This window comes from Pseudopodoces humilis, chromosome 9 (genome assembly GCF_049639895.1).
Source record: "Pseudopodoces humilis isolate 2021_Gansu_Grassland_sample_001 chromosome 9, ASM4963989v1, whole genome shotgun sequence".
Classification (NCBI taxonomy): domain Eukaryota; kingdom Metazoa; phylum Chordata; class Aves; order Passeriformes; family Paridae; genus Pseudopodoces; species Pseudopodoces humilis.
In genome coordinates this window covers 33,866,929-33,882,426 of record NC_142208.1, presented here as the reverse complement: position 1 = coordinate 33,882,426, position 15,498 = coordinate 33,866,929, and the positions used below count along the sequence as shown (strand labels likewise).

The window sequence follows — 15,498 nt, the reverse complement described above, 5'->3', positions numbered from 1 at the left end:
GGCAATAACATGGGGCTTGTCAGATGGACCAGAACTAAGATGCTTTTTTTCTCTTGAGGTCTATCTTTAATAGAAATTGATTATATAAAAAATTACTCTCTTCAGCAAGGGGGTTTTATAACCATTTCTTTTTTTTACAGAAATTTCCAGCAGCTTTTAAGAGCCTCCCTGCAAGAATAATGTTTGAAAGGAGTAAAAATGAACTCTGGCAATGCCAGAGTTGAAAGGTTTTTTTTTTCCCCCAAAAAAAAACCTTTATACTGAGGAAAAAAACCCAGATACAATACATGCTAAATGCTGCACTTCAAATGAGATTTAGTGAGCTCTTAAAGAAGCATCTCCCTAATTCCAAGATTTTCTGTGTCTTACTGACAGAATTCCTGCTCTGGGACATTCCCAATGAGCTGATATCCACATCTCACCACTAAATTCATGCTGAACTTCTCCAACCAACTATTTTTTGCCAGCTACACTGCACACAGAACATGTTATCACTGAAGACAACACTGTTTTTCCATTAACAAGGAGGAATATTAATCAGTAGGCTTGGAATGTGCTTCTGTACCAATACAGCTGCCTCCTGAAAATTCACCATTCTACACTTCCAGCACTGAGCTGAAATGCTGAAAATTATCTTTGATTTGTAATGGCTTTTTATTCATTAAAAACATGGCAATGATTAAAATATTCTATTTGAATTCTTACCTAATGCATTTCTCTTCTCTGCTACTGAGAAGTTTATCCAAATCACTGAAATGCTGAAATTTTTGCTAAAAACCAAACACCAAATTAATCAAAGCCAGATGTAAGAAGATCTCACACCTTTCCAGCTCCCCTTTCTGGGGCTCCACCAGAGTCCTTGCAGTCAGAATCATCAGCTCTTAAAAAAAAACAAAGCATAAAATTCTCCCTATCCTTCTCTCAGCATCTTTGATTCCAAAGAGGAAAATAAACCCCACCTAAATCAGCAGATGGTATTAGATGACATTTTGTGCTCAGTTTACAAAGCCTGTGTAAAGTGAAGTCCACCCAAATTTCCCCTTGGAAATCTTGGAGGTCTTTTCCAAGATGATGATTTCTGATTGGATTTTCTTTTCCAAGATGATTTTTTGATAATGATTCTGTTGGAGAATTCCCTCTGAAATGGCTGCAGGTGTTCTGAGCCATATTCCTGCACCCCTTAAGTCAGACAAGGCTTAAACTGAAGTTTAAAATAATCTCTTTTTGGATGAGACCTGAGGAATCACATCTTACTTCTCCAGTGGTTCACTCCAAATAAGCAATGGCAGAAATAAGATATTTAATACTAAGTCAAAGTGAACTCAAACTCAGGAGTGATAACTTCATATTTAGGTAATGATGAAAGCAGCCAGTGCAAAGCCCAAGACAATTCAGCAGTGGAGGGGGACAGGGAAGAAATAAATGAATCCAAGTGCCTAAATTCCCAAAATGTCCCCCTTTTAAATTCATCCTCTGATATCCAGAGGCCCCTCTGCAACAGGGTTGGACCAGATGTCCTTCAGAGATCCCTTCCAACCCCAAATATTCTACATGAGACAGGAACAGCCTCAGTGCAGGACGTGGCCAGAGGCTGCTGCACATACCCAACCAAAAGCACCGAGTTCCAGGGTATTTCTGAGGGGCCAAAATGCAGTTTCCATCATCAGACAGGATTTTTGTTCCATTTTATGCTGTGGTTCCTTTGGTTTATAAGGTGGCCTCAAAATGCTCTGCAGCACAAAGCTTAAATAAGGGTTGGAATTTCATTTCAATTGCGGTTCTTAATTGCTGGGAGGATTTTGTAGCCGACAGTGTTTGGAATTCAGGACAGGGATTTGACAGCTTCAGTCTGTTTTCTGAAGGCAAGGATGCACTATAAAGGAGAACTGCTTTTTAATTGATCTATTTATCCCACACATGCATATGAGTTTATACATACAACAGGAACTTGGTGAAATTAATCTTTTCCATAGTAAAAGTGGCAAGGAACAGCTCAGGTAGAGAATTTCTGGGATAGCCTCCCTGGTTCTTTCCCAAAGAACAAGGATGCAGGTGCCTGGCTGCCACCCTGACCTCCCAGAAGGGAGAACTGAGCCTGGAAACCCTCAAAAATCATTTCTCACCAAAAAAAGCTGTATTTCTAGGATTCAGACACTTCCCAGCACCTCCACCATAATCCTCAAGACCCTCCTTAACAGCAGGGAAAAGCTGAACAGTAATATGTCCCTTTTTGAACTTGCCCTTTCCATTTTGGTGCAAGAGCCATTTATTATTTGACTTCCATAAATTAAGCACTTAGACATTGGGTTAACATTTTTTTTATCATCATAAATAATGAATCGTTTTTTTTCTTCCCATTTCTAGCGTGGAATTGGATTTTAAACAGCAAGAAGATAAACTACAGCCAGTTTTGAGAAAACTTCATCCTATTGAGGAAACTCAGGTTGCACCTTTGCCTTATTCTCAGGAGAGCTACTCCTCTACTCCCAAGCAAAAATCCAAAACTGAATCAAAAAAGCATGGAAGATGGAAACTCTGGTTCCTTTAACCCAAGTCCATTACGTGTGGAGTTCAAGGCCTTCTTTGACAAATATTTGGAGTTGTATCCATCACCTCTGACGGGATCCTGGTGGAAGGAGGAGCGTCCTGGCCAGTTCTCACCGCGTGTACCAAAAAGGCCTTTGTACCGACGGACTCATGCCCAGGAGCACGGGCTCAGGGAACCCCCTGCCCACGTCTGCTTGCAGTTTGCCAATGTGGGATGTAAAACCTGAATGGAAATCTGGACAAAGATGGGAAGTAAAACTGTTCCCCCTCTCCCCCAGCCCCTGCTCAGATCCGTAAGCGTCGCGCTCCTGTTAAAGTGTAGGCCGGCATCCTGCTCCCACAGGAATGGTGAAAGCCTTTTGGGGGTCTGGGTCGTTGTCTCCGGACAACAACGAGGGGGAAAAATAACGAGCAAGCCTTATGTGTGCAGTGGTGTTCAGTTTTACAGCTCCATGTTGATCGGGGAGTGCAGTTTTCAGCACAGAATTCCTGGACAAAGCACAATTTTTCCCGCGGCCCGAGGCCGCGCCGATCTCCGAGATGTGACTGTGGTGTATTCTCTGCCTTCATGCGATGTAGACTCCAACCAAGCTCTTACATTTCAACATCATTTCTGGTTTAGCTGTGTCCTCACCACCAGAAGAACCGCTCTGCTGCCCAGCCCCAGCGGGGGAGCGGCCAGAAAGCTCCCAAAAATCAGGCCCAGCCTTTAAGCACCTCCAGCTCACAGGGTCCACGGGACAACCCCTCAGTGTCACCTTGGAAAAGTCTCAACCACACAGGAACAAAACCCCACCCCAAAACAGACCCATCCCAACCCCCACTGTTGGCCTTTGCCATGGGTTAATATTTTTTTTTGTAACAGTCTTTGGAAAAACCTCTCCACTACTGCAAGAAGGCACCAGGAGATGGGGAGGCTGCAGCGCTGCTTGGAAGGAGCTGAAATTTGAAATGCTATTTATTTATTTATTAATTAAGCTTCTCAGATGGGTTTCCCAGCTTATTATAATTTATATCTCGATCTATTAATTGTACTCAGTAATTGAAATGCTTAGGGGAGAGATGGGAATCAGATTTTTCCTAATTTGGTTTGGGGTTTTTTTGAAATGGCACTTAAAATTTTACTCTGACGTATAAAGTGCAACTTTTCCTTTAAGTATCTACTGCTGTCATTAAACTTGCATCTAAAATGACCATTGGTGGAAAAATTCCTCATGCTAGAAGTGGCCAGGGAGTGGGAATCCTGTCTTTTGGTTTGGTTTGGGATTTTTCCCTAAGGATTTCAGATAATTTGAGCGCCATGTGACAAACTGGGTTTGAAATTGCATCCCCTGTAGCAGCAGGAAAGTACAAATTCTTCAGCCTTTAGGTGCAAGAATCATTTATTTGTATGTACCAAAAATTTGGGGAAGTGTTTTTCTTTTATACAGTTTCTCCTCTTAGCTCAGCATCCAATTTATTCCTGAGAGGAAAATAACTCCATTTTTTTCCCCCAAAGAGCAAGAAAAGCAAGTTAAAATGGGAATAGAAATGCAAAAGATGCCTATGGCCAGCTCAATATTTGCAGTAGACCTTCAAGAGGGCTACGAGCTCTTGCACAGAAGCAAATCCTGAAATCCTCTGGTGGGAGTTGAAGGATTAGGAAGGTGATCCTGTACACCAGGAAGGAAGTGTCATTGTTTCATGTGGAAAAAAAACCCGTGTTTCATGTATTTTATATTGTTTTTAACTAAAATATAGAACTGTTTACAAAACAGCCCACACAACACGGCTTAGAAACCTAAATATTTCTAAACAAAAAATTACTTTTTCCTAAGCAGAAAGGAATCTCAAAAAATGGGCAGATCAAGGAAAACACAGCAGTATCCATTACTAAAATAACACCAGTAGTTAATGCACTCCTCCATGCTATCAGGCCTAGTGTTTGGGGTTTTTTAAAAAGATTAAACCAAGCATCTCTCCATGGCAATCAGTTCCCAAATCCTCAGTGCCACCCCTCAGCAGCTTTGTGTGTGTGCAGGGACCCTGCCACAAACCCGACCTGTTTGTGGTTCCTGACTGATCCAGAGCTCCTGGAATCACGGGAAAAGAGGGAGGAAACTCCGACTGGAGAAACCAAGAGCTCAAAGGGAAAGTTCTCATGGCGTGTTCTGTACATGTCCAGGCTATTTTCTTAAGAAGTTGCAAATTTTTAATTTTTTACATTTTTTTAAACCTGGGGAAAGCTGACATTACCATAGAGTCTTGCTTCCGACTGACATCTGGTGTTCTCTGGTACCCTCCGATGTACTTTGTAATAAAATGTTTTTGCAAGTGTGTAAAATGTATCATAATTGTATTGCCTTTAGAATCACTCAGGCTCAGGTTAGATAGACACCAAGAGAAAAAAATAACAAACTAATTCTTTAGAGCTTTTAGTTCAATGTGACAGAGCTATTTTCCTCTTCCTGTAGAAGATCTTGGAGGTTCTAATGAGAAAAATGAGGTTTTATTTTCAGTGTGGCTTTGCTGGATTCACTGGCAGTCCTTTGCACTTCATACATTGATTTTCTAGCTGCACTTCTCCCATCTCCTGCTTCAAAATTTTTAGCCAATAAATACTGCAGTGATTTTATATCCCTTGCTCTTTGCTGAGTCCTTATAATTTCCCCACAGCAACAGTTGCATTCTTTGGTTTAGAACTATGAGGATAACACTATTCCTGTGAGTAGCACTTGGTTTCTTAAAGATTAAAAACAAAAATAACTGTAAAAATACTTTTAAAAATCCAGGATAAACTGAAAACAAAAAAAAAAAACATGATTAAAACTGGAAAATCCTACCATGGGTACAAAGTGTTTGCTTTTTCTTGCCTAAAATGCAAAACCACTGTCCATGCCTTTAATTCCACTCAACGTTTTAAAAGTTAAATCACTTTCTCCAATGAAATTTGGTCATTTTTCATGAACTTTACCAAGTTTATGTTTTTCATGAACATAACCAAGTCAGCTGTTAGATTATCCCAGGACCTGTGTATTACCACATGTTATATATTGCTGCTGGAATTGAGCTGGAATTGAACCAGACTGCCATTGAAAACCCAACTGCACCAACACTCTTTTGTCTGGGACGACAAAAGGGACTGCATGAAGATTTTTAATATTCCATAAAAGCCATCTGTGGTTCATTAAAATAACTGCAGTGCTACAAATGTGTCCATTTGCTTAGGTGAGTGCAGCTCATTCCCATAAACGTTAGGAGTGAATGCAACAGGGATGGTTTGACAACACAAAAAAAAGCTCAGTATTGGTGATGGAATAAAATGATGGCTTCAGTGTCAGTGAAATTAGCTTGTAATATGTGATTTCAAATGATTTTGAAAGAGAAGAAAACATGTGACTCAATAAAGCAAAGCATTTTTACATGGGAGAAGTTTGGTGAAGGAAATGAGGTTTTCTCCCCAACATTTTGGAATCCATGAAGCCTGACCTGGACAGATTTTAAGGCACAGGAAGATAAATTTACATCCAGATTCAACTCCTGAATAACTAAGTGCAGTCCCAGAAGTCTCCTGTGACCATCGGTAACTCTTATTTCAGGATTTCACTTGTATTTTACAGCCTTTTGTAGAGGCCTCCAGTCTGGAAGTGCCAAGAGATGGACAATCCACCATGGTGACTGATTGATTGACTGATTGATTATCCAGAGTTCTCCCATCAGTGCCACTCTGCTCTACATGACCTTTGTCACTCTCCTTGTTTCAGGTGTCACCTGCACCCCACGGAGATTCCCCTTCTCAGTCTCCTTCCAGAAACCTCAGAGACTCCACAAACCCCTTTTTCTCCTTCTGACGGCTCCTGCATCATTTCTGTTCTGGTTTCACCTCATTCTCTTCCCAAAGCATGGAGGGGAAAGCAGCAAAGTGGAGAAGATTCCATTCATCAGCAACACCACAAAGTCCTGCCCAGTGCTTCCTACTCCCACACCAACATCCAAAACAATCCATTTTCCAGTCACAGCGCTGACTTTGCTCCCCATACACCTCTGGATGTTTCCCAGAGCCACTCTCCTCAAGGACACACTCTTGGAAGTTAAAACCAAAGGAAAGGGAATGGTTTGGGTTGGAAGGGACCTTATGATCATCTCGTTCCAACCCAATATTCCCCTAGGCCAGGAGATTTCCTTTCAGAAATTAGAAGAGTTTGGTTTCCTCAGCTTTGGAAATGAGGCACATCCCAAGCTGCTGACACAAGGAGAAGGAGCAGCCATGGATCATTTTGGAGCTGCCACCGAGGCTGCCCTGTCCTGATTTACTGGAGGAGGCCGAGATGTTGCCTCACGTGGAACCCAACATTGTCCAAAAGCCACCAGGAAAGGAAAGAGATGGTTTAAAACCACCCTTCCAAAGGCTCAAGGAAGTTTATTCAATTCACTTTTTCTTCAGGCAATGTGTTCTTCCGTAAGAAAGGTTTTGTGATTTTTTTTCCAGGTGGTTTCTCACTGTGCCAGGAGCAGCAGCAGCTCGAGGCAGGAGCAAAATTAACCTAAACCAGGCAGGTTGGAGCAGCAGGACACAGCTCAGCACCCTCAGGCTGCATCCTGTACTAATAATAGAATCATTACATAAAATAAATATAAATAATAATAATAATAAATCTTCTATTCAGCAAATGGATCAAGTGAAAACCACCAGTGAGACTTACAGAGGGAAAAACAGTCCAAAAGCAACGAGGATTAAAAATCCTCTTCTTACCAAAACTACTGACAAATCAGATTTTTAACTTATCATTTATACTTCATTTCGCTTAGTATCTGGTTCTTCTCCTTGCAACTAGTCTCTTATTTGAAAGTAATTCTCTTTTGAAGGTATAAGACAAAACTTCCTTTTATTTTATCAAGGAGCTCACATTTAAGGAGGAAAAAAATGAAAACCAAATGTGCAAAGCCAGAGGGAACTGTCCAGTTCAACGCTGCAGAAAAGGCTCATCCTGCAATTAAAACTTTTCACTTGAGCACTTAAATCCTTGACATTCCTCCACTGCTCACAAACTGCATTATGTAACATCAAGTTTTGGATGGAGATGGTGTCACTAAGTATTTTTCCAAGGAGAAAACATGCCAGCTTTAGGACATCAGCAGAGTTACACTTTTAGAATAAAAAATTGGTTATGTGCTATATTTTACTTATTTTAAAGAAGTTATCATTACTTGACCTCTGTCAGGTATTTCAAATTCCTTCCTTCCAGTCACTCTGTGTGGTTAGTTCTCTATTACAGGTAAAACTGAAAAAAAGATAGGCCACTGCATCATTTCAACCCAAATCTGATCCAAGAGAGGTCAAGCTGTGCTTCCTAATTATTATTATTCATTCTACTCCTCCTCCATTGCTGACACCACAAAAATGAGTTGTGTCTGGTTATTTAACAGGGGAATCTCTTCAGGAAAGGCTGCATTGTAAGGTAGGAGTAAGTACTCATTAAAAATACCCTGAAATCTCTGTGTTCATTAGCTGATTATAGAGGCTGTGCGTGGAGGGATTCAGGCTGTGCTCACCAGCACAATGCACATCTTTAATATCACTGCTGAGTTCAAACACACACACAAGTTTTCAAATCTACTCTGCTAACTGCAAAAGGCATAATTAACATTTTTAAATATCACCTGAATCACATTCATCAAAACAATAATTAACTCACATTCAGCCTGAAACTGAGGAAGTTAAAATAACACACAAGTCGACTTCCCTGCACTGTTACTGCATCCCAGCACTGGAATATTCTGTAGGAAGGATCTGCTTGGAACCATTTCCCCACAGATAATGTGGATTTCCATCCCTGGAAGTGTCCAAAGCCAAGCTGGACAGGGCTTGGAGCACCGTGGGATAGTGGGAGGTGTCCCTGCCCATGGCAGGGTTAGAACAGAATGAGCTTTAAGGTCCCTCCAACCCAAACCATCCAGGGATTCTGTGACTTCTTGCTCCAGCAATGGATCTGGACACCCATTAACCCTTCCTTACAACAAAACTCAAAGTGATCCAAGTGGAAAACCAAAACTAAGCCAGTGGATGATGCACCAAAGACAAAATTACTGCAGATTTGCCAACATGAGCACCCCAAATGCCAAGGGAATGGGCAGCAGGAGGTACAGAGGATGTGCTGAGGGCACAGAGCCCTGTAAAAGTCAAACATCACTGTGTGCAATTACAGGGAGAATTTAAATTGGGAAGGAAAGAGGAGATCAAAAGATCAAGTTGCTGATGGACTCATCTATCTGACTAACAATTAACCCTGTGGTAAGAAATCAGTGCATTAATCCAAAGTGACCCAAAGTGATGCAGAACTGAGGGACAAGTGCTCAGACACAGCACAAACCTGGCTCACTTTCACCAGGTCCCTGCTGATGAGATCAGCTGCCAGATGCAGACAGCTACAAAAGAATACAAGACAAGGCAAATATACACAGAGACTCCCAAAAACACACTCAGATTTATCCTCAGATATCAACAGGCCTCACTATTTTTTTCATTATTTAGTCCAATATTAATTAATTAACAGTGGAAAAATTCAAGTGTAAGGCTTTAAAAGCACAGTGTTAAGTCAATAGGGTCGCTTGCATCAGTCCTTCCTCTAAACTTAATTTTGGCCTCTGTTCTTCAGTCATTTGGACACTTACCTTGGTTATCTCAATTTAAGTCAAAAAGACAAGTAAATGCTTGTAATGCAATAACAACAGCCAAGTCTCATTTCCACACTCCTCAGCTGGCTAATTACCAATACTACATCATTTTGGTGCACACAGATATCAATCCTGGCTAATCACCTGCTCACAGATATTTTTCAAGCCTCTTTTATTTTTAATTTTTTTTTCTCTTCCTCTGTGTCAAGCACAGTAAAATTACCAGGCAGTGCTTTCCAGCTTCCTGAGCACACAGAGAGAGAGAGAAAGAGAGGATATTTTGATTGCTTTGGGTCACCTGGGATTGCAATCCTATTACAGGCAGGTTCAGGAAGATGTGACAGAGGTGTTTGAGTTTACTTACAATGAGCTCTGAGTCCCGTCCCATGGAAATCACAGTTCTGTTCACCGTCCTCAACAGGTTCTCCATGATGATCTGGACATGGCGTTGTGTGGGGCCCTGAGGACAAGGAATAAATCAGTGATAACTACAAACACAACTGAACTATTTGTGCTGCCTTTCAACCCACCTGTCTGGTGAAAATTAAATAAAACATCACTTGCTGTTGATCAAAAGCAGGGAATGAGTCTCCCACTTCAACAAAGTGTTATTTTGCTAATACTGATATGTTACTAATATGTTACTAATGTTACTGATAAGTGAAAATGTGCTGTTACAATGTCAATGAAAAGCCAAAAGCCTGGAAATGCAGCCTATGGCATTCAGTTACCCATTAATTTTCTTCCCCCAAGTCATTTTTCCAACATCAAACCCCCACAGGCATTACCAGATCGGGGTGGGGGGGCTGCTCTGCAACAGCTCAATTAAAAGGAAGAGAAAAGCAAAACTTTCATTAAGGAACTGCCAATTTCAGTCAATATTAGAAGCAATCTACCACTACTTTTGAAAGAGTTAAAATGAAATATTTATTCCAAGCAGCTTTTAAGGACAAGTCCAGAAACTTCACACAGTGGGCAAAAAACGAAGCCAAAAACACAACAAGGAGAAAGAAACAGATGAGCTTTGCTCCCATCTTTTAGTTTATGGATGAAAAATAGATGTGCATATTTGAAGGACGATCCATCCCCAGCACAAACTCACCCAGGAGCTGGTCCTGCTGCCAGGATCAGCCTGGGAAAGGGTGGAGCTGCAGGTGGGTTCTCACCACGGAGAGAAAAGCAGCCAACAAAGACTGACAGGAGCAGCCAAGCTGCCAGAACCAAATTCCTCCTGTAGAACAACCCCCCTTCTGAAGCAGCCACACAGAGCTACTTCCAAAAACAAAAACTCAGAGCAAAACCCAAAAAACCACAATTAAATATGATACCAGAGAGGATGTGAGTAGCTGACCCCTCAGGTCCCTTCCAGCTGAGTTAGTGTATGAAGGTTCAGGCAGCAGCAGCACCCCAAATTTTAGGAGAGCATCAAAGCACTGCAGCTCTCTGGCAAAGCACCAATATTTTTAAGTTTGTTCAGGTCAAGAGAAAGCAAAAAATAGACTATTATGGCAAAAAAAAGGGGTATTACACATGCTGTATGTCTGGGAACCATGTCAGCAACAATACAACTCAAATGCACATTTCCCAAAATGCCCATGGGAGAAAAGAAAAACCATCAAAACAAAACATTTTCCACCTGGAAGAGGCCAGGCACAGTAAATGAGCATGGTTTAACTCCTAAGGATATTTATTTATTCACTATCTAACCAGAGAAGCTGTACTGGATGTGCCTCAGGAACAAGAAGTGCTGTGCTGGATGTGATGTGTGAGATGCCACACAACACATCCTCATCACTGGAAAACTAAGAGCTAGAAAAGGCTGGTTAGGAGGTTATAGAAAAGAAAAATAAAAAAATCTAAAGCTTCAGGAGTTACCTGCTTAATTCACTTCACTAAAACAGTTTCTGTGAAGTGTTACTCATCACAGAGCCACCCTGCACTCACCACATCTTTCTTGTAGAGCACTTCCAGGATGTTACTCAGCAACTGGCAGCAAGCCTCCAAATCTTCTTGTCTCTCCAAGTGATACTTGAGCTGGTCTGTCATTGTTGGCAGCAAGATTTCCCTGCAGTCTGCACACAAAACACGAGGTTACAAACACAGCTTTCAGGGCCTTCAGGCTGATGTGCTTCAGTGCTTACATAAGACACAAAAAAAATCAGGAAAAACAAATTAACTTCAAGCTTTTCAACCAAAACCTCACCTCACCTTAAAAACTTCTGCCTCTAAACTGCTACAGCCTTTGACTATTTGACTCTATTAAAAAAAAAATCCCTTCCTTGCTCAAGTACTCAAACTGTTCTTACATGGAGGGAACCGCCAGGTCCAAATTAATTACTAATTATCCATATAAATGTCAGCCCAGTGAACAGCTTGGTTCTGCAGATTTGCCCCAAAGATGCTCTGTGATCACAGTCTGCTTTTGGGAAACCTCAGGATATGTTGCTCCCTGAATTTTGGACTAACATGGAAAGGAAAGAGCAGACGAAGCAGAACCCCACAGGGCAGAGGGGTCATGTACTATAAAGTATCCCCAAATGCAGGGGGGGGGAAAGAACCCCAAAGCCCAGCTGCTGAGCACTCCAGGACAGGCACAGGAATGTCTCTGCAAAGCCTGAGAGGTGAATCAGTCTTTAATAACTTAAAAGGCCCCTAATTAGAGAGGGTTGAGAATGCTCCACAGCCCTGCCAAGCCCCACTGGTAGGAAGGGGGCAAAGATCAGTTTAATATCCGAGTCACCTCTGAGTTCCAGTGGCTGGAGCTACACTGATCAGTGGGGGAGGCAATCAGGCTGGATTTCTGAAGAAGGGAAAACTGATTGATTTGTCACAGGGCTTAGTCTGGAATTACACAACCAGCACAGAACACTCCCTCCCTTGGGTGGAGCTGCCAGGGCTCCTCAGCTCCCACCTGGGCCGCTGAGAAACATGGGGGGATACAAAATGGGCTGGGAACTGCACAAATCATCCCAAGGGTGGTGAGGAGCAGCTGGGGGGCCCAGTCAGGACATCCAGGGGGGACCTGGCTCTGCACAACTCCCTGACAGGAGAGAATTGAGTGGAGGATACAAGGAATGGCTTCCCACTGCCAGAGGGCAGGGCTGGATGGGATTTGGGGCAGGAATTGTTCCTGGCAGGGTGGGCAGGCCCTGGCACAGGTGCCCAGAGCTGCTGGGGCTGCCCCTGGATCCCTGGCAGTGCCCAAGGCCAGGCTGGACATTGGGGCTGGAGCAGCTGGGACAGGGGAAGGTGTCCCTGTCCAAGAGGAATGCAATGGGATGAGCTTAAGGTCCCTTCCAACACAAACCACTCCATGACTCTGGGATGTTTCAACCAACCCAGTGCTGTGGTGCCAACCCCTACCAGAAGATGAGATTTTCAGGGCATCTTTGCTATGAACTGTTTCCAAAAACACTGATGGCCTCTGCACAGATCACTGGGAAACAGAGGGGGAAAGGTGAACCCCCAACACTGGGAGCCACAAACACCTCCCAGCCCTGATTGATGGGGAACTTCATGATCCAGAACATCAGTTCCTGCTCCCAAGCCAGCTCAGGATCTGCTGCACAGTGATCACAGACAATGATAATTCCACATCTGTTCCAGAGCAAAGTCCAGCCGTGGTGATTTAATGTCAGAGAGAATCAAATATTCATCTGTACCAAAGGATGCTCAACAGGAATTATCAATTAGCAACACTCAATGAAAGCTTTCAATGAACACAGGAGCTCTGCTGAAGGTGAACACACACCACAAATTTGTGTCAATAAAAACATTTTATTTCTTGGAAGACTGATAAATCCATTTATTTTATGGTTCATTTGAGTGGCCAAAGAAATTTAACCAGTGCTCAGTAACTTTGTTTCCACTTCACAGCTTGTGAGTTGAGTCATAACTGAACAATAAGAAATCTTATAAATGCTGGGTGTTGTCTACTAATATCCAATAGACTCAAATTCCTCATGGAAAAATCCCTGGATTTTCTCTTTCTAACTACAGCAGCTCCACAGCTCACTTGGCAATCAGCTGGAAGTCATTTGGAAAACAAAGCAACAGCGAATCCAAATAACTCCATAGGACAAAACAAATCAGACAAATCACTGTTTACATAAACCAAAACCTTGACGTTTGCAAGGATAGGACACTTCATTTAACTCCCAACCATGAGCACTGAAAATATCCACTAAATTATTATTAAACAGCTCCACACTCAGGGAAAAATTATGTTTATGACTTTTTGTTTGATTTCCAAGTAGTGAAATGAAAATTATATATAAGATTATATATATTATATTATTGTAAGGTTGTAGGGATGTTATTTATTTATAGATGCATTTACTTCTATATGGAAACATTATTTATCTAATTACTACATATTCATATTTGTGTTTATAAATATGAATAAAATTAATTTTAAAACTATATTTTACTTTTTTATTTTTTAAAGACACACAAACCCCACCCACCAGACTCCATTCTGATCCAAGGTCCCAAACTCTCCTGATTTCCCACTGAATCATCAATCACTCAACGACATCACTAAAGCAAAATGCTTCAGCAAACTGCTTCACACACCCACCCCTCTCGCCCCCAAGTCCTTCAAGCTTCACAAATTCATGTATTTTGAATTTTAATTCCCCTGGAGACACAAATAAATCTTCCTTGACCTCTCAAGGCACAGAATTAGAGCCTTTTTTTCTCCACCAGAAACAGGCTGATGAAATTTCCTGTGCATTTGCCAGCCTGCCTTAAGTCCACAATCCTGTATAGTGCATATTGCTTTTAGGAAAGAAAATCTCATTTGTCCAACAGGATCCAGGATTAGTTGACAGCTTATATGAAAGTATTCCCTATCAGTTGAAAATTCCTGAATCAGTGAGAAGCACGAAGGGCAGGCAACAACTCAAGCCCACAGAGCAAGTGACGGGAAAATCTAAATTTGAAAAAGGCTGTGGATAGGGGTTTGATTTATTTTCAAGTGAATTTGAATGTTTATGAAAGGTTCCCAGCACATCTGAGGCTTCAGACACAAACTTCAGAGAATGATCATGATGTGGAATTACAATGAGAAGATCAGAGGGAAGGAGCCCTTCTCCTATGAGGAAAAGCTGGGAGAGCTGGGGGGGCTCACCTGGAGAGGAGAAGCTCCAGGGAGAGCTCAGAGCCCCTGCCAGGGCCTGAAGGGGCTCCAGGAGAGCTGGAGAGGGACTGGGGACAAGGGATGGAGGGACAGGACACAGGGAATGGCTCCCAGTGCCAGAGGGCAGGGCTGGATGGGATTTGGGGCAGGAATTGTTCCTGGCAGGGTGGGCAGGCCCTGTCCCAGGTGCCCAGAGCAGCTGGGGCTGCCCCTGGATCCCTGGCAGTGCCCAAGGCCAGGCTGGACATTGGGGCTGGAGCAGCTGGGACAGGGGAAGGTGTCCCTGCCATGGCAGGGGCTGGGAATGGATGGGATTTAAGGCCCCTCCAGCCCAACCTGGGACTCTGTGAGGCCAAGAGCAGCTTTAAAGGCCACACTTTGTTCAGTGAATAAAAACCCTGAGACATCCATGGGAATCCCAGGTTTGGGTCAGTGCACGTGCCTGGAATCCCCATCCCAGCCCCAGCAAAAGCTGTTGGATTTAAAACACTCCTAACAGGCAGTGACAGGAAAACCTTGCTTAGGAGCCTCCTGATAAGATCTCAGAGCCATTTAGCAGCACTGTTCTGTCAGCAAACCTGGCCTGGGCCCTGATTAATCACCCTCTCATTAAAACAGAGCCATTTCAATTTCTCAGCAGCTCAATGATGTTGGACTACACCATTCCCCTCACCCTGAAGGGCTGAGTTTGGGAGTCAGGTTTGGAAAACAAACCAGCCACACACAGCTCCCACCTCCTGCCCCTCCAAAAATGGAACCACTGCAGTAAGGGAAGGCAAAGATTGATGGGGCAAACACACCACGTGTCCCTCTAGCCTTTCTCAGGGGTGTGTTTTACACTCAGTTTCTTGTTTTATCTGAGTTATCTCCATTTCTTCCTCCCCAGGAGAGTAAAGGATGATCCCTGGTATTACTGACTTCTGCCCCAAAGTGCTGGCAATGAATGAAGCAAATGAGTAACACTGAAACATAGCTCTTCCCAGGAAACACTCAATTTTTCTTGGGGACACCATTTCACCCAGGCCCCAACAGAAACAACTCCATCTGTATTCCTGCTTTTACTTCTTGAAAATCCAGCACTTAAGGGCTGAATAATTTCAAATCATTTTAGAAGTGAAGATGAAGACGGGACTTGCTGTTTCTACCGAGTTTCTACA

General features: G+C 42.7%; 2 protein-coding genes across 4 annotated transcripts in view; one reads left to right on the top strand and one right to left on the bottom strand.

Moving 5' to 3' along the window:
* INSYN2A (inhibitory synaptic factor 2A) overlaps positions 1–4,870 on the top strand; it is a 39,943-nt gene extending 35,073 nt beyond the window's left edge. The window contains exon 4 of the mRNA XM_005528841.3: positions 2,365–4,870. Within this exon, the coding sequence (XP_005528898.1) occupies positions 2,365–2,548 (184 nt within the window). The 3' untranslated portion in view covers positions 2,549–4,870. The remainder of the gene's footprint in view (positions 1–2,364) is intronic.
* The window catches only part of DOCK1 (dedicator of cytokinesis 1), a 261,997-nt gene that overhangs the window by 172,200 nt on the left and 74,299 nt on the right, over positions 1–15,498 (bottom strand). For all 3 annotated transcript variants that reach the window (XM_014257704.2, XM_005528870.3, XM_088059823.1), the window contains exons 26-27: positions 11,146–11,273; positions 9,566–9,661 (exon numbers count right to left, since the gene is read on the bottom strand). In XM_014257704.2, coding sequence (XP_014113179.2) covers positions 9,566–9,661; positions 11,146–11,273 — 224 coding nt within the window. The remainder of the gene's footprint in view (positions 1–9,565; positions 9,662–11,145; positions 11,274–15,498) is intronic.